This window comes from Rhea americana, unplaced genomic scaffold, assembly GCF_003343005.1.
Source record: "Rhea americana isolate MKP2758 unplaced genomic scaffold, rheAme1 scaffold_10, whole genome shotgun sequence".
Classification (NCBI taxonomy): Eukaryota; Metazoa; Chordata; class Aves; order Rheiformes; family Rheidae; genus Rhea; species Rhea americana.
Window position 1 is genome coordinate 3489306 of NW_028185039.1, and position 25941 is coordinate 3515246.

The 25941-nt window shown below is 34.9% G+C and overlaps 1 protein-coding gene across 4 annotated transcripts in view; it reads right to left on the bottom strand.

Moving 5' to 3' along the window:
- The window catches only part of TRRAP (transformation/transcription domain associated protein), a 100176-nt gene that overhangs the window by 66436 nt on the left and 7799 nt on the right, over positions 1–25941 (bottom strand). For 2 of the 4 annotated variants that reach the window (XM_085301679.1, XM_085301660.1), the window contains exons 9-30: positions 25843–25931; positions 24818–24914; positions 24303–24441; positions 21199–21277; positions 20183–20417; positions 18430–18757; positions 18212–18309; positions 17370–17564; positions 16606–16797; positions 14729–14894; positions 13222–13478; positions 12152–12352; positions 10006–10157; positions 8671–8870; positions 7707–7924; positions 7330–7527; positions 6401–6661; positions 5263–5424; positions 3907–4003; positions 3348–3469; positions 1843–2013; positions 671–739 (exon numbers count right to left, since the gene is read on the bottom strand). In XM_085301679.1, the coding sequence (XP_085157805.1) occupies positions 671–739; positions 1843–2013; positions 3348–3469; positions 3907–4003; positions 5263–5424; positions 6401–6661; positions 7330–7527; positions 7707–7924; positions 8671–8870; positions 10006–10157; positions 12152–12352; positions 13222–13478; positions 14729–14894; positions 16606–16797; positions 17370–17564; positions 18212–18309; positions 18430–18757; positions 20183–20417; positions 21199–21277; positions 24303–24441; positions 24818–24914; positions 25843–25931 (3726 nt within the window). Of the gene's footprint in view, positions 1–670; positions 740–1842; positions 2014–3347; positions 3470–3906; positions 4004–5262; positions 5425–6400; positions 6662–7329; positions 7528–7706; positions 7925–8670; positions 8871–9978; positions 10158–12151; positions 12353–13221; positions 13479–14728; positions 14895–16605; positions 16798–17369; positions 17565–18211; positions 18310–18429; positions 18758–20182; positions 20418–21198; positions 21278–24302; positions 24442–24817; positions 24915–25842; positions 25932–25941 lie in introns of all 4 variants that reach the window. The other 2 variants (XM_085301670.1, XM_085301651.1) reach the window with 1 other exon arrangement.

Genomic DNA, 25941 nt, shown 5'->3' on the forward strand with positions numbered 1-25941 from the left:
TAGTGACATTTAACAGAATTATAAAACTTCCAGCAAGCCATGTGTACAGCACTGAAGCAGGAATTCCCTTAAGTGCAGTATCATTGAAGAACACACAGTTGTCATTAAGGTGCGCAACTTCCCCTTTACCAAAAAATTATTCAGGTTCCCACAATTCAACATTCAGACCACTAGTTTGACTAGGGCAGGGAGATTTTTATGCAATCTCAACTAGTATATTTGGAATTGGCTTTCACAAATCAGTTTTTAAATGAACTGAGATGATGTTGTTATTTTATATAATTTTCACAAGAATAYGGTATGAACATCAAACATATTAATGAAGAAAGGGAGATTATATGCTACTGAAGTCTGATGATTCCATTCCAATGAAGAACAGACTTCCAAGCAAAAACCCCTGCAAAAATCACTAAACTTTCCCTACACAAACCTATGCAGAGTAGGCTCTAAGTAAATGCACCCCAAGCATAAGAAACTTCTCTAAGACTTGTTACAAATAGTCAATAAATAATTTCATTTACTTGTAACAAAACATCAGCGTGTAACGAGTTATGCTACCATTTAAAACTGAATGAGTTCTGTATTTCCTAAATAGAGTTCTGTATTTCCTAAACATTTATACAGTTAATTTCCACATTGTCTTCTCTCATAAAAGCATTCATTAACTTACATTTCCATCACTCCGCTGTCCTCCTTTGTGTGTAATAACTACCACTTCCATCCATTTACGCAGATGTTGCTATTAAAATATTGAAAAGATATATTAAACTAATTTCCATTATTCTTTTACTGTTCTATTTTAGCAAGTAACAGTAAATACTTCAAGAAAAGAAAAAGTAGAGGCAGGAATGATTGTCTGAGGGAAAGAACGAAAAAATATCATCAAGAGTTATCTTTGCTCCCTCAGCTAAAGAAGTTCGTTTACTCTTTGAAAGGCATTAAACACTTTACAAACTGAAGATGTAGCAACACCACCTAAGAAAGCTGCCATTAATCTATTAGAAGATCACAACTTTTATTTTGGATGTGAAATCTATCTGAATCAGTTCAGGATCAAGGCATTATCAGACTTTTATGGGGGGYTGTAACAGGACAAGCAACTACGACATTATACAGAACAAGCAACAATGACATTTCATGATTTAAGAAACCTTCATCTACTGAACTAATTTTATTACTTGCAACTTAAGCACACTGTAGAAGTCAACAGATGAAGCTAAGAGTTCTTTCCCAATTCAAGAAAGCGAGGGATATGCAACTACATACACAGATCGGAACGCATAACAAACACTGAAGTTTGATATGCAATGGTGATGGGTTCATACCTGTTTAACATTTTGCATGGTACGTATTCATTTGCATATTTAAAAAATGTGCAAACGGACAGAGAATTCCTCCTATTTTATAAATTCCAGATAAAGTAAGAAAGGCAATACCTTCCATCAAAAAAACCTACCAAAATAGAATTAGCCTACTAGAAAAAAAAATATGTTTTCAAGGGTTTCCTTAGTATACAATCCTGCTGGCACCTTGCTGAAAGACCAGTTTGGTCAAAGCAGACCTTAGCATAATTAGGTATGGCTTCACTTGAAGAAAACATCTCCTAACTTCTTGCTTTCATATGTTTTCAGAAATTACCTCAAATTTTAACCATGCAAATATTTAAAGATATTTGGGGTTTTTTCCTATTAATCATGAAACAAAAACTTCTATTTTAATATATACATTAAATCACTTTTCAATAGTACAAATATTAGTTAAGAGAAAAATTTTTCTAGGAGAGATTAAAAACAACGACAAAAATAAAACCTAAAATAACCTCTTGAACATGAATAGGCTTACCATCATCTGATCACAGAATTTATCATTGAAAGAGTTTGGAAAAAGTCTAGTGACAGATGTCAGACGATTCACAACATTCAGTGTCAGGCTTCGATAGTCCCCCAACATCATAAGCAATGGTCTCATGTGTGTATGAATTTGATCGACTTCTATTGTAGCTCCTTCCAAAAACTGCAAGAGAGTAGAATTAAAATAGAGGGGAACATGCTGGCTATTTTTGTGTCAGTACATTACCTAAAACTAATTCCGCTGGTTTATTTTACTTTGTACTTTCAGAATGCAACAGCTAAAATGCCATTTATTACTGTGAAACATACATGGCGACAGGATGGATTCAGGAAGTACCTAAGTATTCCTGATGCATAGTAGGATATTCTGTAAAATAATTAAGCAGAACTGAAGGATTAAAAGGATTTTTTAAACTGCCATAATTATAAATAAAATATAAAACTATGGATAAAATACTTCAAAAYCGCTTCACTAAGATTTGGCTGTGCATCTAGCTCAAGGCAACACAGCAAATTTCTCCGTTAAAATCTGCATCCATCCCGAGTAACACAAAAGGTCAGGAGAATCTGGCTGCAAACAACCAGACACGATATTTGCTGTTATAATCAAATGCTGTGTGAGTACAGATTTATCACSGGAAAAGGTGATGGGAACAATCAAGAACAATCTATACCACAGGCATAGATCAGAGCAGTCCTTAGTTGCTCTCTTATACTCTCCCAGACTGTACTGTCAGCAAATCACAATCAGTGAGCACATTCCCTCTCACAGCCAGAGTGAAAAGATACCCAACTTCTAAACCACTCAGTGGTGTAAACAAATGTAAACCATCAGCACTACTATAATTACACTCCCTGTGTCTTGCCACCTCACCTACACCTCCTTACAAAAAGGTTATTAGTATTTTTTTTTGTCTAAAGGTATTAAAATCTTGCCAAATTAGAATTGGGCATATCCATCAGACAACAGATCATGATGAGGGTACATCCTTTTCTCTGCCCCTCCAACTGCTTTACACTATAAGCTTGCACCCACAGGATAGACACAGTTGAGGACCCCAAGCAGCAGAGCTGCAGCCTTGTGCTCTAAGGCACCAGCCCTCCAGCAAGGCAGAGCCTCTGCTGCACTGCTGCCACCTCCAAAACCAGCCACAGCATCTCTAAACCACACTTCTTTTAAGAACAGAAGCACAACAAAACCTCTTAAAATAAAGCCATATATGCATATTTTTCAGACTGCTGGGAAAGACYGACACTTTTACCGAGAAAATGTATTTGTCATTAAAAAAGACTTAGGCAAGAGCTTATAAGGTTAATTTCAACCAGAACTAAATTGTTATGTCCAAGTTCAAATCCCTCAAAAAACACGTCTGACAAACTTAATTACAGTGGTGCCACTAATGAAACTACAGAGACATTTCCCAAGAAGCTTTGTAACAAGGAAGTAAAGCAGAAAGAACAACAGCCTCTAAGAGGCAGTGTTTTAAATGTACCAACCTTTCTCATGCATGCTTCTCCTGCCTCCTGCAGTTCATTATTTGTTGAGTTAAGCGCCTTGAAGAGTGCAGCAATGATCTTCTCTCTGGACTGAGGCAAGTAATTGCAGGCAGCTAGAGCATCTGCAAAAATCAAAGTAAATTTGTTCACTTTGTTAATTCATTTTCAAAAGAGAAAAAAAACATCTTGACTCTATATTTATTCTCTTCAAACTTAAACTTATTTCATCTTAAATTACTAACAGCTACAGTTCAACATGCTTTGCCAAAAGCAAAAGACATCATAAAATATTTTTTWAAAAAAAAAGAAATTCTRTTATAACAGCGTTTTAAAGTTTTCCTAGTGCAATATTATATAAGTATTCTAAAAATATTTTGGGTTAACTTCAGGAATCAAGTTCTATCCATTAAGACATAAGGGACACTTTCCCATTAAACCAGGACCTCTAGAGAACAGTCACCAGTTTTCATGCTCTTGAGTTTTCAGCTGATCCAGGAAGGAAGACTACCTGTTGCTCACAAGAACACTTACCTACATCAAATTTTGTTTAGGAACTTACTTAAGGCTGCAATACGAAGAGGTACGAGCGATGGCAGACTTTTGTAACACGGTAGCTTCATTAAGGCAGCATCTTCAGCCTCACACAAATTCAACAACTGAGGGGGGACAGAGGGGAAAGGACACAAAAACAACAACAACAAAAACATTTTAGCCTAGCATTGTGAATGATGTTTGAAACAGTCTCATCAGAAACAGTTTTACCCTTTTAGCCTGATTTCCCTAAAGAGCTGGGTTCACTTACACTAGTTGATCCCAAATTTGACAGAGGGGCAAAAACCTTACTAAAAATAAAAGTACAAGTTTCCATGAAATGTGGTGGTAAGCCAGAGGCAAGAGAATCAATTAACACTGCCACTGAAGGAAAGTCAGACAAAAATTAGCCATTTTGCATTTTGTTTGCCAACATCCAGCTGGTCAATTCGCAAACACCCAGCTTATGCAATGCAGGTTGTGAAAGAATAGGACTACAGCAAAGATTGCTCCCAAATGGCAATGACAACACTGAAGATTTAGAAGAAGAGGTAAAAGAGTAGAAGATTAATAAGAGAAAAATCTGCTCAGAATGACTTCAGTAATTCTCTTGGTCTGGGCCACTGCTGAGAGGGTCAATTTTTTCCTACAGAGCTCTCTTCTTTGCAACAGAGTATTTTTCAATATACATGAATGTTTTTGTTAGAAATCATGCAAGCTAACACTTTCCAGATTGCATCTGTATCAAAGAATCCTATTAAGGTTCAGATCTTCACAATACCAATATATCACTCTCAGTTTTACAGACTTTTTTTTTTGATCTACAGCACTTTGGCTTTGTCTTGAGGAAAAAATACAGGGTCCTTTGTYTTAACAATCACTCTCCCTACCTGCAGTTCCTCCTTAATTGCAATTACTGTTGGTATCAAAGTTCTTCTGAACTTATATGTGGGGCATACAGTCAGGAGATGAAGGAACTAGACAGCTTAAGTTAAATCTACACATCAGTTTTATATATGATTTTATGTGAACTGTAAGAGAYTCAAAAACCTTAGCAAGCAATATTTATGTTTCGACACAACGATTTATTTAATATATTTATACTGTGCATAAAGTAAGGCCTAAATAAGAAAGCTGTGGCTATTAGACTATCACATCAAGGTTCATTTAACGTGTTTCACAGGCATTAGAACATTTTGCTCAGCCCAGAGGTATTTAATTGCAGGTAAAGGCAGACATCAGCTGATGTTTCAAAAGGTAAATTCTTACATTGCAGTGCAAGTTTAAAATGCATWAAAAAATACGTATTTTTAACATCGACAATTCTAACACAAGCACTACTTAAATATCTGCATTCAAACATGAGACTAGAGAAAGAACATACCTCTGTGTAGAAAACCTTATGTTCCACAACATTCAGATCCATGGTAAACAATCGAGGTTGCAAGGTTGTGCAAAATGTATTCCCTTCCATTAGCCCAATCTGGGCATTTGCAGGTTGATGCCTAAGTAAGTGCTTTTTAGGAGGAACCATGTCTTGGAGGACCTACACAATATAATTTAAATTACTGAATTAGTGGCCTATTCAAATGACCCCAYAGACCTAGCAACAACATCAGCCACAGCCCTGTATTTTCATTCATCTGCCACTGTGGCTGCAGAAGTGTCTCTTCAGAAATCACTACACAAGAAAAGTACTTCATTGAACTAATTTAATGCACAGTTAGTTAGTGAATCAGCTCAGTATCTGTAATTATTACAGATTCTCTGTGAGCAGATATATGATACTTAATAACCTTAYATAATGGTATAAATAGCATTAGAAAAAAAAAATGTACACTTAAGCTTTAAGAACATCGAAGTCAGAAATCAAGCATATTCTAAGCTCCTAAAATACCAGAAAAATGAAAACATTCATGTAAGGTTTTTCCATTATAACAATTTCTCACTCTACTCCATAAACAGTCTAATCAAAAGATCTTAACTAGAGGCCATCTCTGTAAATGCGCAAATTACAATAATAACATCTACAGTTTTGTATGCTGTGGCAGCCCTAGGACTTRTTTATTTTCACTAGATATTAAAGAGAATAGATGCTATATTAGATTTGAGGAGTACGCAACAAAATCTGATTAGGAAAAACTAATAGGGAAGGGCACAGCAGGGACTCTTGAGACACAAAATGATGGTGCAAAATACAGCAGCTAGCTGGACTAGCCTATGTCTGACTGGTGGGAGGATGTGCAGTCCATAATTTCAGGAAGTAAATCAATTTGAACAGAAGATACTATCAATACTGGCTTTAAAAAAAAAGAGAGGCACAATTTGTATGAATCTCTACAGTATTCCAGCTACAGTTATATTTAGAACAATGAAACCTAGCAAATGACAAAGAGATGCTATCAAAGCACTAAGAACTTGATTCACTAATATGGAAAAATACAACCAGAAAAGCATTTAGCAAACACAACTGGTAAACAATCTCAAATTCACTTGGAGTCTCAGTAATTATTTCTTCTCACCTCTTTATGTGGCTCCATAATCACAGTGACACTTTTTCCAGTGACCTGTGCAAGCACCTGCAGTGAATGCATGGCCTGTTTTCTCACAGTAGAGTTTGGAGATGTTACTTCTCGAACCAGGTCGTGTGTCACATGATGGAAAGACTTTTCYTGTGCTGCTAGAATTTCTTCTGCTTTTTCTTCATCTTTTAAGGGAGTGGCACATCTTATCAAAAGCTGTTCTAATGTTGTCTTTGCCATAGCAACTGCTCCATTGGAAACCTAAGGTATCATGGAATTTTTATTTTCAAATACAGAATACAAAGATCACAAGTCTACGTACTACTCAACAATAAACTTTGCATTCAATTTTGATGAATCCTCTGCAAAAGACTAAAAATATGTAAAGTTTAGCATATCCAACTAGTATTCCCATGAATCATTCAAAAATTATGAGCTGCAATGGAACAAAACTTTATAAATGAACTCTTAAGAGCTGGAACATCTAAGCAATGCTGTCACTATATGACTTACAATTGAGAAGAGGTCAAGCTGCCAATTCTGTATGTACCTACAAGTAAAGCTATAAGCAGCTTTCTGATAAGATGCTGCTTTTAAACAAACACAGAAGGAAGCAAAAATAGTATTTTTTGTGCAAGTTAAAGTGAATCTTATRTTCTTTCACTGATCTGAATGGAACTTCCTACTCTGAAATAAAAARAACGTAATTCCAACAACTTTATCAAAGCTACTTGGAAAAAACAGATCAAATCCCTTATCTCAGGACTTGGTTTGAGTTAAAAYAACTAAAATTCACTCACAATTGTTACAGATGTGATACATTTTTTAGTTAAGTAAAATCAAAATTAGCAAGAGTTCAATTTGTGTGAATTTAAAAACAAAAGTTACAATTCCTCCACACTAGTCAACATAATCCATTAATTAAATACCTCTCCAGTTAGATCCATCATAACAAAGAGAAGTGCCTTCAGGAAAGTCTGCTGGTTCTGGAGGACCCAAATTAGGGGCAACCGTTCCATGAGAAATTTAATTGACACCACACCTCCTAGCTTAGCATACCAAGCTTGTTCATAGCAGCAAGCACATAAACGTTCCACAATGTATGAGAACAAAGGAAGCTGACAAGCCTGGAAAAAAAGAATTGTATCAGTGGTTTAGTTTTCCAACCCATTGACAGCCTTCAGAAGTTCAGAAGCAGAATTAAAGAGGCAGAATTAAAGAGGCTGAAAAAAAAAAAAAAAAAAAAAAAAAAAAAAAAAAAAAAAAAAAAAAAAAAAAAAAAAAAAAAAAAAAAAAGCTACATTACCCTTTCCTTTGAACCCAAGATAATGCTTGCGACATCAAATATCACCGCTAGAGCCACCTCTCCTATTTTGCAGAGTTCCTTCTCCTCATATGCCATACAGATTGCGATGGCATCAATAAGCACCAAGGGATCCATGCCTTTCGACCCATTTTCTTCACTATGAAACATGGCCGTGCTAGGCTGGCTTCCAACTTGATAGCACTGCAGCAAGAAAGGACCTATAATTTATATTGGGGGAGGGGGAAGGAAAAAGACAAAACAATAGATATTTCAGTATGAATAGTCTTTCAATTAGTTCTTACTACTCCTCTGATAAGCTGATGGCAAACCCAGTAAGCACTGTGCCTATTTGCATATAAATGAGTTGTAAGGCATTTTTCAGTCTTAGAAGAAAAATGATTACATCTACTTGAGGTTTTTTTTTTCTCTCTCTCTCTCACTCAGTGACTATGCACTGCAGAGGTCTGCTAAGGAGATTTAATTAAACTAAGAATCCTGTGAAAGTCAAGTTACATTAAAGCAACAGTGAGGAGTGAAATGCTTATAATATTTTTCTTTTCCGAAATTACTTGTCATACAGTCCAACTCCAAACAATTTACTTCATAGATACAAGGCATCATTGTGCTCTACAATGTTTACTTAGTTCCTCTGATGGTCTTTCAAAAGTGTAAGTGGAAACAACCCAATTAAAAACTATACATAAAAATAAACGTGTATCAAATTATACAAATGCTCTGAAAGTAGACACTGTTCCAAACATTATTTCCATCTGCTTTTGGTATTTTAGAACGATCATTAGTTGATGTTTTTGAAAGTGTGCTTAATTTTTCTCTGCTCTAAAGAATTGAAACATAAATCAGCCATACCCATATTAGCCATTGCAATATCGTGACTTTTTTAAAACAAATGACTACTACATAAAGTATGAACTTCTCCACCCCTCCCATGATCCACACTACTCACCGCACTGCTGAGCTACTGCCACCATGGTGTAATGGCGGATTAAGCTAGCTACAAAAGGCAGAGCACTAGGTCTCAGGTCTTTGATGACTGCCGACATGAACGCCCCTGTCAGTGCCTGTTCAAATGTCTTACGAGCTGGAGTATCCTGTGCTTTGTACCGATGTGAAATAATTACACTGGGTATAGATTTCTCAGTAAAGCTGAAAGACAAAATTAAATTCATTATAATCCTAAACTGCAGTACTGGCAGCTCAACCATGAACATCATCAAGGACTTAATTTACAGTTTGCTCTCTCTAACTCCTCTTCTTTCCACTTTTYCCCTCATTTTGATAGACCTAGACCAGTTCACTTAGTCCACATTAATTTTGGCGATCACTGGTCTCAAATATGATGGATAGTTCAATGTCATCACGAACATTTGAAGCCAGTGGTTCAAAAGAAGCCACATATATTATAAATAATAGGTATAYGGGCATCACACTGCAACTCAATTACAGAATGTAATTTTCAGTATTTTGACATTTTTCCCTATTTTAAAATGACATTTGATTTTAATCTTTCAAGACTGAAACATTATTTATCAAATCTCTGCCCAGCAAAACATATTCATTCCAAAGCTATATTTATGTCAAGTCTAAGAAGTCCAAATTATAAAAGCTTCTTTATTTTTTAGCTACACTTACAACACTGCAAGACTGAAGAAGTCAGCATACACTTTGTGAGTAAAGATGTCAAAAGCTATCAAAAAGCAATAAATATATAATGCATAAGTGGCTAAAGTTTTAAAATGTCTATAAAAATTTTTAAAACCCACATACTCTAAAATAAACATCAAGTCATATATTAAACTGATCACTGTATAAACATAGGCTACATGTGTGACAATTCTCCAGGCTGGTCATCAGATTAAACTGAATTTTATGTCTCTTTCACTTTGATTTTCTTTGTGTTGTTGTAACTTCTTTTTACCACAGCCTAATGTAAATTTTCACATGTAGTTAAGTACCAGATACACCAACTATTTAAATATATTAAACTATAATTATAATTTAAAATTTGATCTCTTCACACACAACAGATTATCCATTGGACTATAAGTAGAGGAAGAAAAATAAGGTACGAAACATTAAAATATATCATTTGCACTAAATACTATGCTGAGAAAATACCAAAACTTTCTCCAAATAATAGGAAAGTTCAACATCAATTTAAAGAGAAGCAGGATAAACCAGGTAAAAATTCCATACATTGCCCAGACTAACATTGCCTCTAATTTAGGCTAAAGACACTATAAATGTTACATACACATTTATGTTTAAAGAATTGTCATACTTGGGATGCGCAAGAAGTTGGTATAATGCATGTTTATTATCATCAAGGTTCATCATAGCTACTAAGAAACATTTGATTACTTCCCAAGCCTGCCTCCGATAATATGGTTCGGTGTTAGCACTCTTCAAACAGTCCAGGGCAGTCTCAATTGCCTACAATGAAAAGATGACAAACAGTAACAGAACACTTCTTATTCTTAATATTTTTATTAAGGTAATTAATCAAGAGAACAATATATCTTCAATGTATTCTAAAATCACTTAAACAGCATTTGCAGTTTGTACAGCTCGAGTTAAGAAATACAGAGAATGAGTGGACCTCAAACTCTTATTGCACTTGCTCTGCTTTAATATAAATGGAAAGTTTCATGGCAGGTACATTTATTTCCATAGCCAGAAAGCATTTGGCATCACAAATGACATATTCCTTCATTCTCCCCCTCCATGAAAATTTTCTTCCATCTTCCTTCCAGCAGTAATTGCTGTTCACAATTCCTATATATTGTGGATATATAAATGCACTTATACATGTATGCATGCGTATACAAGTACAAAAATGCTCTACCTTAAAATTTGTTTTTTCATATTTTCTGTATAAATCAAGAGTTACATAATAAGAATTAAATGTCTTTGTAAGCAACTTCCAAATGTCAATTGCTTAATGGAAAGAAGTCTTCTCACAAAGGAAGAGAAGATTAGTTTTAATATATTTAAGGTTCATTCCAATCTTCTCATAAGACTTGAGGTTGATGAAATGTTTTTTTTTCTGGGGGGGGAAGGGGGGGGGGAGTTTTCACTATCACACATATATAACAAAGTTACCCTCTATCCTTCCCCCAAATTTAACTAAATTAGGTGGCCCAAATTATAACCAAGTGAGAGAGASAGACATCAAATAAAAACCCATGTAAAAATTAATTATGGGTGCATGAAATAAACAATTTTAATGCCTGATCAATTGTAAAATAAAATCTAATCATCCATATTTAACAGTTAACACAGGATTGAGCAGAAACTGTGACCTTCCAAGGCCTCTGCTACCAAGAAGTGGGTAGTTTTCTGAAAGGAGAACCATCTATCTGACTTAACCAGCTGCCYTCACATCATCTTTTGAATAACCTTATTAATATCTCAATGAAAAGAACAATGAGAGTTCCATAGATGCCACAAAAGCACTAAAAAGAAAAGATGAATTTCTCATTTTCAATTTATTCTACTTTTTTTTCTTTTTAATTTGACATTTCTATTTTACAAATATAAAGTGTGCAGTGAACAATATTGTTTCTTGGTCAACACCCAAAAAGCTGAACATTCTTCCATGTCATTAAACAAACAGGTTAGTTGGATAAATACTTTAGAAAACTTGGTTCAAATTAAACCCAGTGGGATAGAAAAATGTCAGCAATTATAGTATTTATACACATTCAACTCACATCAGTTTTAGTATAGAGGAGTAACACTATCTGCATTTTAAGAAACATTTTTCCAAGCTATTTTCAATCCTGTTGGCTGTATAGAGCCAAAGAGAGTCAGCTGCCTGTAAAGAAAATTGTTACTAATTCAGATCACACATACCTATGGAAGTGTAATTGAAAAGATTAAAACTCTTTAGGTCAAATTTACCCAGAATCCAGCTCGACTCTCAGATCCCAAGAGATAAACACAGATCAGGTTGCTGCAATTAGTGTGAACTAAACGCTTGCAACTTCATACAACAATTTCAATGTATCACAAGTATATAGTGCTTTCGCAAGTATTAAAAGTACTATACCCAGCCCAGAGATAACAAATAAAGCCAAACTGTTTGAGTGATTAGAATAACCACTGAAATAACCACTGGAGAATGTCTATAATCAAAGTACAAATTACAGGCACACTTCAAAGAAAGCAGGGAGGTTTTAGAATAGAGCTCCCAACACAATCAGCACAGCAAAAGTTAGGAGGAAAAAAAAAATAGCAGCAACAGAGAAAATTTACTTGTGCCAATTTAGCTTTTGAAGGGAAAAAAAAAAAACAGGCTGATGAGCCTCAGCTAATTTTGCATGACAAAACTAAGTAAGAAGTTCATTAGGTCAGCATGTCTTATAAGGAGATTCTCATTTGATATTACATAGTTTAAAAAAGCAATAGAAAACTTAAGCCCTTACCTTTTCCATTGGGAGCTGAATAGATGCTTTACAGTCTGAAAATTCTATTGTAATACTGGGTCCTTGAATTTCTGTGACTATATATTGTAGTTTCTGTGATTCCTTTAACATTTTCCTGTTACTTCCACCAAATTTACCAAGTACGCGATAAGCTACATGAGAAATGCTGTCTGCAGGATTGCGCAATGTACGCCACAAAGCCTAGAGGTATTTTAAAYGTGAGATGGTCAGAGCTTTCTCATTTCACACTTGTTCAAGTTATTAAAGGGAAAAAAAAAAGATCAAGGTAAACACTTATTCTTCTATTTGGGTATGTGACCCAGTGTAACTTCCAGAAAATACACTCCTGGCTGGAATAAAAACAAATTCTTTTCCTAGCAGTTCAACTGATCTGTAACAAGCTTTTCCTAAGCGCAGTTTTAGATTAATTTGATCAGTAACAAAATCCTTGCATAGASAAATGCAACTTCATAGTTATGGCTATACAACACTGTGCATTGGGGGGAGGGGATGGGACAAAAAAAGAACATATTTGGACCAGTTAATGCTGAAGTAAATTCACCTCAAAAGTTAGTTTCTACATTAAAAAAAAAAAAAAGGTAAATGCTAAATGTAATAGATAAGGTATATGCAAGCACTACGTTAGAAGGAATTGCTATATTTAATAAGTTTTGTGCAGAATTTCATTCAAATTATCTTCATTGTACATACAATAGTCTATATACTCCCAATCACAATATGCTGAAGGCAGTTAGTTTTCCTTCTCTTTGTTTTCACCCAGTTACCAAAATTTAATCATTTTCTGAATCAACTCATCTTAAACAGCAATAGCACTGCTCCTGACTCTCATCTTCACTTTCCAAGTGGAAGAAGAAAAGATTAATTCAATTTTTAATTTTTCAGAGTTTTCAATTTAAAGCAAGACACCACTAGCCTTCTGCATGCAAATTAGACAGCAATGGCTCATGACAGATTTTTCACRTTTTTACATCCCAAGTGGCACACTAAGCTCTAATAATATTTAGAGAATGAATGACCTCTAGTGGTCTAAGAGGAAAAAACGTATTTACCTGCATAAGCTCAGCTCGAACTGGCTGAATATGATCATACAAAAAGTCTGGTTGCAGGTTATCCACACATAATTCAAGAGTTCGTAAGCCTTGGCTAACCAGGGTCTGGGATCCATTGAGAGCCGATACCAATGGATCCATCAGCATTGGAAGATAAGGGAGCAACGAGCTCAAACGAACCGGCACAGTGAGACACAGCTCTACAAACAGATCTTTCATGTGTTGTTTATGAAGGCCACTTTGCAGCATATTAAGTCCTGAAAAATCATTGGTAAGTTATACATTTGAAGGAAAAACAATTAATAATTTATGCTTAAGAACTATTTCCTAAATTCAGAATAACACCAGATTTTAAAAATCTGTAAAGCCTGTATCTCTATTAATAAGATGATTAAAATTATAATGCATTTATAAATAATTTACATTAGGTCTTTTTATAATTTCAAATTGTGCATTTAAGTATTTTATGCAGTGATTATTTATGCATGTACATGCATATATGAAAAGAAAACGCATACACTAAAATTCAATAGTAGACACAAAAAAACAGCACTTTAGTTCAGTGGATAAAAACTAGGAAAAGACAGTTTGTCCCAAACCTCAATCTTGTATCAGTAAAAACAAATATACACAGAGCAAGTTGTTTTTAACATAGCTAGACTCCTGAAGAAAAAACCTAAACATGTTCAAATACATTCACTGTCCCGTACAGACTAAACATAATCCCTAACTTACTTTCTTCACCAGCAAGATTTCATGTATTCCATAAACCTAGCTAGCAGCTCTACATGGACATGTATTTTACATAATGATTTATATATAACGTATATATTTGCTAACTACGGTAAAAATTACACCTACAGCTGAAGAAGAGTACAACTGGATTTCACTTTCCTGATTTTTCTCTGATTAGCTTTTTCATAGGTTTAAGTAGTTCTCCACATTCACTTGCTCATCCTCATTATCTCTGCAAGATAGTCCCTGCAAGTATGTATGTTCATTTAATCAAACTACTTTCATTACTTCTCTCCCTCTTCTTCTATTCGGGGCGGGGGGGAACTGATGCTCTTTGCATTTGTATTCATCGTGCATTGGCTGGTGTACACACAGTTGCAGGGCACAGAGCCACCACAGCTTCTTTGTGAAGTTCTCCCCACAAAACCTGTGACTGCCTGGCAATTTTGCTGCTTCTACTACTCTTACACCTCAGTGCTTTATGCTAATAAAGCTATCCATAGCAAATAGCTAAATAAATAAATAAAATCCAAACAACTAATAAAAAAATGAAAAGCAGAACACAAAGAACAGAAATTGTGAAGCAGCCAAAACTACAGAGCCTGAAACAGTAAATGAAAAGCAAGCCGTATTCGTGTTATTAAATAACTGCCAAACTTAAAATCAGCAGCTACTTATCAAAGTTAGGATTTTTTTTTAATTATACAGCATAACTTTATTGCTATTTTTATTTAAATCAGAAACTGGTAGGGTGAAGGAAGGTATTATCTACCTTGCAGTAAGTTTGGTAACAGTGGCAAGAATTCTTGATACAACAAATCGTGACTGCCTCCTCCAATAGATCTGAACAGCGCTCTGAGCAGCAGGAAATAGTTATAGGGCTCTTTGGCAGTCTGTGCAAGTTCCATAGAGCTGTTCACAATCTTGTGTAAATGTGGCTAAAAAAAAAAAAAAAGCTTTATGATTAATAATACATCAATATTACCATCATCGTACAAGAGTWCAGCACGAGACAAGTTTTTCAGATCGAAACCTTCAAGTACTTCAACCTATTCAAATTACTATAACTGACACCATGCTAATTTAACATTGCTGTTGAGGAAATGTTAAAAAGCAAATATTTATCCAAAAAGCACCAATAGCCCAGAGCATTCGTAAATTAAACACAGCTTTCATCTTAGACAAATGAGTCAGCTCACTACTCCAAGCACACTGTATTAAAAAAAAAAAAAAAAAAAAAAAAAAAAAAAAAAAATTTTGACATAATGAAAAGCATTTGGTCCAAAGCGCCTAAGGATGGGTAGTAGAAACGTTAGAAGTAAATGAAAAGAGAAGACACTTCACAACATTCATTTGCTCTAGACCTAACTTTATCATTCAATCTTAGAGTACTAAATATTCACCTTAAAAGTCCACTTTTACAACTGAAAAACTAATTACGGAACTAAAAGATTTAAGACTGTCAGAGGCATTTTTAGAGAAGCAGGAATTCACAGTTTGCAGGAATCGTTAAAAATAGCTGATAAATACAAGGATTCTCCCAGATCAGGTACAAACAGTGACACAATTCTGGATTTTATTAACATTTGAGAGCGCTCTATGTTGCCATGCAAATGCTGCAGATGGCCTTCATCATTCAATTAAATTGTCTACCCAAGGCCCATATCATCAATCCTGTTGAAACAGAACCATAACAGAAGCATGAAACTGTTAAGGTAGTAAATCACTCTTTGAATTGGATCTCCAGTTTATAAAATACAAATGACCTTGATTTTGATGATAAAAGAATTTAACCATTGTTTTACATTACTTTCATCTTTCAAAGAATCAGGAAAATTAGTAGTTCCAACTCTGTTCTACCCAGAAACAAGTACTGAACTAACTCTGCTATAACAAATACTTAAGCACAGAAACCATTAACATGCTGTTACCTGTATTAGATATTTTATTTATTCCAAGGTAGGGGAGAAGAAGAATGGAAAGAAATGGTGAGACAAGGACCAGTATTGCATTAATATTTCAAGTTTCTCTATACAGAGGACGCTGTTACTTTTTCATAAAAGTATTGTCCTGCTTCAAGTCCAGAACACCATATTTTTCAACTCATTGAATAATGAGATGGTCTCTTGACAACATAAAAAAATAGCTCCTTTGAATAATTACATAATACGTTGTCAATATAGAAAACTACCATTTCTCAATCTAGTCCTTAACAGGACAAAAATATACATCTAACAAAGAGGTTCATATAATTGAATATTAATAAAAAAGATTCATCACATAAAAAAATACTGATTCCAGTTGAGGTAAAAATATAGTAAGTTAATAGCACAACAAAGAAAAGAAATACGCAAGAAGGTAACTAGGTTTATAGCAATCCTAACCAGATCACAAACACAAATCAGTCACTTAAACTCAGGACTTCCTCACTACTTCACAGTTCCAAATATGAAGTGCATAGTTACAGAAACCACCTCCTGTAAGTAAGGCAATGTATTCAGTGCTTGAATAATGGAGATGTATTAGTAGCAGTTCTAACACRGACACATTATCAACTGTTAGAGAGAGCAAAACAGTATGTTTTCTCAAACTCCTGAAGAACACTTTAAAAGCTAGACTTTTTTTATTTTTGAACAAGATGATCTTTACCTTCAGCATTTGTTCATTTTCAGCTGCAAATAGTGAAACTGAGCCAAAGACTAACTTGAACAGCTTGAGATACAGATTGGAGAGTTCCACATTAGAGCCCATTTCTGGCAGCCGATCTAGAAGGTACTCCACCAAAATTGTTGCAAAGAGTGCAGAGGTAGTAGGGTTTGCCAAGAAGGAATTGGCAACAATCTATAAAAAGAAACCACAAGGGAATTACTCTTTCTGTAAGGAAAGGACCAGAGGTACAAACACACTAGCCATTTAAAACAAAAACAAGAAGCAATTTCTTCCTCTATCTCCACTGTTGGGCAAATGATTCAAGTTATCCTCAATTGGAAACAAATCATGCTGGGCAACAAAAATCAGAGCTTTTCCTTAACTGCCCGAGAATATAACCTGACGATATTTAAAATTAAATTTAAACACTTACTAGAATTGTGTTCTGTAAAACAGTAGATTAGAACAGTAACAGGACAACCTTSTGAACAAAATGGGAACTCCACAACGTTCAATACTTTTCAAGAATAAAGTCCAAATACATCATAATTATTAGTCTGAAATGTTCATGTTTGTATTGCAGCATTAAGTTTGAAAAGTTTTTGAAAAACTATTTTTACAAAGTATTTTTTAAATGATTACAAATCCTGCATGCTAATTTCAACATTACTATTTACAAGTCCTCTTTAGCCTGATGTACTTTAAGGCATAGGTTATTTTCTACAGGCTGAATATTATAAATTAGGGGGAGGGGATCATAATACCTGAAGAGCATAGTTTTTTGAGATTCTCTCCACCATATATGGAACAGTAGTTTGAAAGATTTCTTTAAAAGTTAAAGGGTTCATCATAGTGAATACACCAGCAAAATGTTCCAGAACTTCCTTCTCCTCTTTCATTCTGACTGTCTGACAATTTGCTACTCGAACATATGTTTGTCCATTTCCTGCTATTTGGACCTACAACAGTTTAGAAAATGTACATATTCATTATACAACTTGAATATCTTCCCAGAATAACAATATTCTTAAAGTACCTTTTACAAAAAAACGACATTTTGCAAGTTTCTGGTGCAAGCCCTGCACAAGTAGAAGAGCCAACAGCAACAGAAAGCATTAAAATAGTGTGTGGTCAGTGCAGACTTTAAACCCATGAAGTCAGGAGTAGAAAAACACAACAAGGAGATAYCATAGTGTATTTCTTAAGTCAATTCCAAATGGTGACATTCACATTTCACTACTACTTTATAACTAAAGAAGATAAACACATTCCAGGTGAATGCTTCAATTAATTACTAWGCTAAAAAACACTCTTGGAAGAAATTATTTAAGTCACTAAATGAAAGAAAAAAGGTAGATTTTTAAGGTCTGATCCACTTACATAAACACAAACAGTAATAGTTGTTAGGAAAACAATGTTTCTTGCAACTCCTTAAATACTTTTAAACTGATAAAGTTTCATGCTAGATGGGGTCATGACATTAAAAACTTCATGAAAATACACTGCTCCTGAAATTGTTTTTGTAGTGATAAAGAAATCCCAATTAAAAGATCTGAAATACACAGACACTATATAAAGAGAAGTGTTATGTGATCAAGTTACATACCTGATAAATATCCAAGGCTTGCATTGCATATTTTACCAGTTTTATATAGATTTGAGTCTCTTTAGGTTGTAACTGTTTATTAGGAATGAATTGTGCTTCTGAAAGAAGACAAAGAACAGGACAGTAGTTACTTGTTAAAAATACCATTTGCTTTTATGCTACAATTTTAACAGTAGAATTGCAAAAGAGCAATATATTTAAATATTATGCAGTTTTACCACCAGGAGCTTTGCACGATGTTATGCCCCACGTGATTGTCTTGACACCACAGACCAAAGTTTTTACTAAGCTTCGGCAATCTGTGACCTGAAATGTCTGTTTATCTTCTTTTTCTTTCTCTCCTTGTTTCTCAAACACCGGCACTGGTGCAGGGGCCACGGGAGCAGCTGGGGCAGGAGATGGAACAGGCACAGGCGCTGCATTTGCTGCTGTTGGTACTCCAGGTAACGCTGCTTCAGCGGCCCCAAGTTCAGACTGTGGCTTGCATTTTTTAAAAATGACAGAAAGCTGGTATCGTGCTATAGTGTGAAATTTCAGAACAAAAACCTAAGGCACAAGGAGAAAAGGCAAATGGAAGAGTGGGAGGGGGGAGAAAAATAAATTTCTTCTTTCAAAGATGATTCTAAATTTTAAAATACTAATACTTCAAGTCAACATTCAGATCAAAAAAATTGCAGCTAAGTATTTCTGGAATCATTCAAATGACCACAAACTTTTATACATATATATCAACCAACTATTCTGTTTATTTTAAACATTTTMCAAAAGTAAAATATTTGCTAAAAACTAATAAATCATCAGCTAAAAACAGATATCTCTATGATTATTTAATTTAAAATGAAAAGCGCTGCCTGGCATTTGAACTCATATATTAAAAAAAAGACTTAATATTTCACGCTATAAATATTTATTACTAGTTTTAGAAGTCTAGAATTTGTCACTTAAAAACACGCATAAAAACAGAATTTAAACTGATAATCTATAAATTAGATCAGATTTAGAAAGTAATAATTCTGTAGAATAGTGGTCCCCAACATTTCTGTCCCTTGGTTGATACTAAACAAGACTCATGCTGTACATGGTCTTAGTTTAAAATTATCTGATCAAGCCAAGTAGATCTAGACTTGAAAATCTGAGAGGCACAGAAATTTTTATCCTCTTAATACAGTTCTGTGTGTTCCTCTCTTCCCTAGATGCATCTCCTTTGGACAYTGGATTTGCACATTATTATAATTTTTCATTTAATAAGCAAACAGATGACTAAACACTTGTGCTACATAACTTTTCAATTGTAAAAACAAACAGGAGTAGATAAAAAGTAAAAGTTTATTTTTAAGATTAACTCTATCTTCAAACTATTAGAAAACAACTTCAGTTTGAGAAAACTGGAATAGAAGACCCACTTCAATTGGCATTACAGTGACAGAGAGCTTTCAGCATGCTTGTCCAATTTTTAAAAATAACAAAAGCACCTCCATGTAAAGAAGGTCCTTAAAAAGGACCCTTAGTTTTTGAAAGTGTGGATATTTCACATCTTACAGATTGCATTGATCTATGCCAAGGACCTATAAGATAATCCTCTTTCAAGATTTTACCATTCAGAGAAGGGGAAAAAAATAGTAGGTATCATTCTTGTTTCCTCTATTGGAAGAAAAAGTAGATTGTAACTAAAATTCAAGAAAAAAAGGAGTTAAGCTACCCCTAGCAGCACAGACATTCCGTTTCCTGCTTTGGAACAAATCACTGAGTGAATAAGCTGAGTTGGCCAAGCATCTCCTCTATACTCAAGATATCATCCCAGAGCATTTAAAAAAAAATGCTTCTCTGAAGTACTAAAATGAACCACAGTAAGCACACTGTTTCTGTATATTCCAGCTTCTGAAAAAATGAGAAAGCAAAATGTGACTACCAATACAGTATAAAGAAAAAAAATATTTAACTTATTATCAAACATTTTAAACAAATCGGTACCTCCAGCATTCTCATAAGAATATCTCTACCATTTCCATTTTCCTGTTCACTTTTAGACCGGATACAGTCTACCAAATTTAGCAGAAGCTTGCAAGACATGGTCTGGATACTGCTAGGCAACGACTCATCATCAATGTTCTTGGCAAATAATTGGACAGCAAGGGAGAGATCATTGAGTGGCAAATGCTGACGGACATGATGCACCAGGTCTGCCAGTGTACTATATGCAAGTGGTCTATCAGTAAAAACAAGAAATGAAGAAAGCACATTGAGGACAATTATAATTGTTGTTAATTATACTTAACCCGTAATTACTGGCTAGAGTAATGCAGATTCATAATACTTTTTCAATTACACAAGGGAATTATTATTGACTTCACCAAAAACACATTAATCACGCCAGTAAAACTAATACTTCCTCTTCAATTTTCTTCCCACTGTTAAACATCCCTATGCATCTTCATCTACATACAATTAGAAGCAAATTAGCAGGTTTAAAACATGTTTTTAAAGAGCTAGTAAGCTCTTTCATGATTAATCCTTGATGATTTATGATTTCTAAAGTCTTTAWGAAAACTGATAAACCTCAAAATTAATTTCTTTCAAATACTAGGTTTAAGAATCTAGTAGAGTGAACACTTCTGTATCTAGTAATTATCTTCACATAAGGAACTCTTGATAAGTAAGTGAGAAGAAACAATTCCTCCTTGGGAAACTTTGCTAACTTGGTTAGCAAAAGCACCTAAAACCTAATAAAGTAKCAAAGTCAAATCCAGCTAGTTAGTACTCTGCCTAATTTTTTCAATTGCAAGTGAATWACTTTTAAGCTACCACTGACCAAACAATTTACATTTGATTCAGATTTTACACTGAACATAGGATTTAAGAGTTTGGTAGTCTCAGGAAATATTAGAAACGTGACAGTGAATCTCTACAGATATTACTGTAAATAGCTGTAGGCCTTGAAAGAAGCTAGCCCTGGCCGGCACTCAGATATCTCAACCTTTCTCTCATACCTCAGGGTCTCTCGAGCAGTATATCCAGAGCCAATTAGTATAGATTCATCAAACAGCTTGTCCATGCACGGAATAAATTCTATAATAAAAAAATAAATAAAAASAAAAGAAAAAGAAAAAGCTATACATAATGGTTGGTAAGAGAAATAAAAAACAGTTAGGCATTAAAACATCTGACATAGGTATTTTAACCACAGCCAGAAAGTGGGTTTATTGTAAATTCATTCCTGAAGCTTATAAAAGGCAGTGTCATTTCTAAGGAAAGTTTCAACTAATCTCTGGTAACTATGAACTCTACAGGCACTTGTCCCTTGAGTAACACTACAGTACACAGTCAAAACCACAACACTGGAAACAGTCACAACTGGAAGGAAAATACGCTTGTAATATTATTTTGATCTTTGCTGTATAACTAATGAGTTATTGGCAAGGATGAGTTTGGACAACACTGTCCAACACAATTTTGTCTAACACCTATCTTACAATATCTGTCTGAGAAGATGAGGAAGAATACACACAAGTTGAGATCCAAGTAATAAAGGGAAGTTATTAGCAAAAATTCAAACAAAGAAGCAAGAACAAAGCATTTCCTTTTTCCTTTTACATACAGAATACAACAAGTTCACAGAATTGATTAGCCATCTCTRCCTTAAAGGCAGCAGATGGAAACAGCAGAAAGAGTTGATTGTTCCTACCTCCAAATACTGCCACAAGTTAAAACATACTAACAAATAAGCTAACACAACAAGTTAAAATGTATTAACAAATAAGCAAAAGGTAAAGAGGAAAATGAGCACCTAGCAACCTTTGGTCTTCATCAATTTCCAAATGATATTCTGGAATAAGATCAGCATTTTTGAACCAAATCAGAACTGGATAAGGAATCAGTGAGGTCTACTTAAGTAAAAGGGACAATGACGTAGRCTGTGTTTGCTTATAAGAGAATGTTATATCTTGCAGAAATACGTAGRAAAAGAAAGGAGGAGCATCAGCATTGTTTTGGAGAGGAGTGGGGGTTTCTGGAAGTCCAGAAGACTGCAAGAAAGCAAATAAACAATGGGAATAAAGATTTCAGATGCAAAGACAATTCATTATTTTACAGGCAACCACTATAGCAGACAGGGTGCAAGAAAAAGCTCAGTCAGTGTTGACAGGCAACACTGCAAGGAGAAAATCTGAGTCAAAAAGAGGGTTGGAACAACATTCAACTCACTCTGGCTCAGAAAATGCACTTGTCTTAGATGTGCTAGTGTTAGCAGGGCAAAGAGATTAAGACACAAAATCTGACAATGAAGGCAAGTAAAGAAATGCACAAAAGCTTCTGTCTTTCAGTTTGCATGAAACATGTTTAATATGAGTATCCTAGTATTATGCTATTATTCTTAATAGGAACTAATAACAGAAGTTAAAACAAAGTAAACAGTTATATATTGTTCACACTGAGCAACTAACGGGACTCTCTTGTTACCGCTTTCTCTCCAAAACATAAGAGTTTAGGGTGAAATTACAAAACACTCACAATGCGACAATTTCAGAAGCAACATCCAAACCAGGACAGTCTTCTGAAATGGACATCCCTTAATAGGGATGAAAAAAAGTTAAGTTTCTAAATTCCCTTTGAATGTTTATCTTCTAGTTCAGGTTTTAGAACACCTGTATCTAATATTCATGTGTCTACCACATTTTGCTGTATGAAGCATTCTTAAGAGAGAGACCATCTTTCCAGTGATTACAGTGGAGAACGTGACTCTACTTCCCCCTCGCCCTCTCTTTTGAGGGCCAGAAACAAAGTTCCACAATGACAAAATACTCCACAGCAAGACATTTGCTGTTATTCGTCAACTCTCAATCAACAAAAGACTCAATTGGAAAGTCTTCTACTAAGAAGTATTATGATACCAATGTTACGCCCCACAAACATGAAACAATCCCTCACAACATCTTTCCATATAAGTTCCTCCGAAAAAGTGGGATGAATGAAGCCTGGTTTTCTAAACTGACGTACGCATTTTCTGCCTCAGCTTCTCCTCACACTCCTTATCACAGCTACGGTGCCATGCTCTCTTTTTCCCTCAAAATTTCTACGCTCCCTTTGGGGTTGTCAGGTACCACGTGCAGGACTAGAGGGATGTGCTGCCAACAGGGATGCTAAAACATCAGCCAGCTACCAGGTCAACGAACTGCTGAAYTCACGTTGCTGGTTTTTTGCTCCAGTGGGGACAACTAACTTGGGTTTTCTCCACYACCGAAAGGCCAAGGATCCCAAAGGATGCAGAACAATGTTTCTTTAAGATCAATTTCCTCTGTTGATCTTTGTTGAAACTGGTCAAGTTCAGAAGTTATTATGGAGAGGTTGAGAAATATAGAGGAATTAAAGCTAATCTCCTTAGAAGATGAGGCAAAAAAATCTGCCTGTCCAAAACCAGCTTTCCATGTGATTAYAATACTAAAATCAAGCACTAGTAAACTTATGCTAACATTTTTGGTGAGCTAGTAAAACCTATAAGATATATACCTTTCACCCCCATAACTCTTATAGGAGAAGGAAGAARGGTAATGACCACACAGTAAAGATGAAAAGACAGAAGTTAATATTTGAGGGGTATACTTCACAAAATTTGCAATTCTGCAAAAACAAATCATAACCACCAAGTCAAAGTTAAATCAGGCAGATCAAAAATAGCCTTCCTCTGCTAAAGACAATTTTAGTAGCTGAATCAAACATAYAATACCAGTTTTCACAGAGCTACTTCCACTCAGGTTATCAGATTAATTTTTTTTAGTACCCATGCAACTGCAGGCACAATTACAAACCAACACAAACATGCATCATYGCCTAGTAATTAGAATAACAGAGATCTGGAAAGCTGGAAAAGCCATTTGTTCAATTCACTCTCTTATTCTGTAATCCAGGACAAGATTCCCAGTCTGGGACAAAAGGAAGTCATCGAGGAAGGGAGAGTTTTGTTCTCTTTTTGCTTTTTAAAAGAAAAATCAAATAATCTGAAGTACATATAGCCCAAAACACAGAGTGGTGTAGCTCTTGCACACAAAGTTGGAATCTTTGGAGTTCATAGATATATTTTAAAAAGAGTAGTACATACGGCTCCGCAAGTCTGTTGTTAGGATGTGCTTTGCAGCGATGAGAAGCTCTTTCCGGAGGTGTGCAGTTTCTGCTGGACAATTAGACAGTAGCTGCAACATTCCTTTCACCATTTGCTGAGAATATTTAGCCACTAACTCCTATAAAATAAAAATTACAAGAATTCAATTAGTATGACAGACTACTTTAAAGCTTTACTCTACATTTGTAAAGTAACATCCAATTAAAATTCACTGATCTCTCTTTAAAAAGTTTACCTGTAAAAATAAAATACCGCACTTAYTCCATAAGTGTTTTGGGGAAAAACATACAAAAAAGTAAAGGGCTTATCTACTGCGAGTTCGTATCAGAATACTCCTGAAACCGCAACTAAGCACAGCTGTATCTTCAGACTTGGTRTACAAACTCTTTTTCTCTCCAACCCCCTGACCCACCTCAGTCATTTTGCTAGCCTGTCATATAGTAACTAGAGATCTGTTGCATGAATAGTAACAAAATAACAAAAACACAACCTACCTGGTAAATTCTTATAATGTAAGCCAAGAACGACAATGTTTTAATTTGAGCAGCAATAAAATCAGCATACAGTTCCTTGTTATAAAGTTTATGTTGCCTGAAATTAAATTGTACAGTAGTTACTATATTTTTCCTCTTCTCTTGGTTCAGAAAGCTCATAAAAGAATCAGTTCAAATCATGCTTAGATAGAGGTTCTTGCCTCATAAGGGAATGAACTCATCTTAGGAGAGTCCACTTTCATCAGATCAAGCTCTCTGCCATTCAGTTTCTCAACATTACAGGCTCCAAGCAGAAACACACACACRTGAGGCTGCCATACAATTTTCGGCTTCTAAAGAAAGCCAAGCCAATGCATTAGCATCACACACCTGGCTCCGTTCCCTTAGCTGGGCAATTTCTCCCCTCCAAGCAACATTTCCTCACACAGACTTCTCTCTCAAGTTTTAACCACTTATCTCATTCAGGTCTTCTTGGCAAAACAGGAAAGACAGAAGTCTTACTCCTGCTGCCCTTCTCAGTACCACTTGCTGCTTGTTAGAAACATCCCTCTTTGAAGAGGGCAAAGCAGTGCCCAGATCTGCAATATTACATTTTTTTCATTTCCAAATTCTAGTTTAGGTGAAGCATTGTATCATCTGTGGCCTGATAAAGATTAAATAACCTTAATGTCCTGGCTAACATGGGCTCCATCACACACACTCTGCAATAATATGGATTTCTATCAGAAACTCCATTAAAAATAACAAAATCCATCATCAAGTAATAACTTAGGATCAACAGGACAATATGAATTTCTCAGTGACAAATAATAGAAATACTCAAATTTTTTATTATTTCAATTTTAAAAAATGTTAATGCAGGACAGTTTTAAGTCGAATAATCATTGCTACTTTAGAGATTAAAAAGTAACAGCACTAGAAGCCAAAGCACTCAATGCAAGACAAAAATATTTGAGGCAATCTTGAATATAAGGTTTAGGTAGTTTATTCCAAATATTGTGAAAATATTATTAAAATCCTGTTACCTCGCTTGAGCAGACACTTGAATTATAATAGTGTTCATAATCAAGGGCACAAATTCAGCTACCACATTATGAATGTTCAGTTTGTAGAGCTTAAAAAAA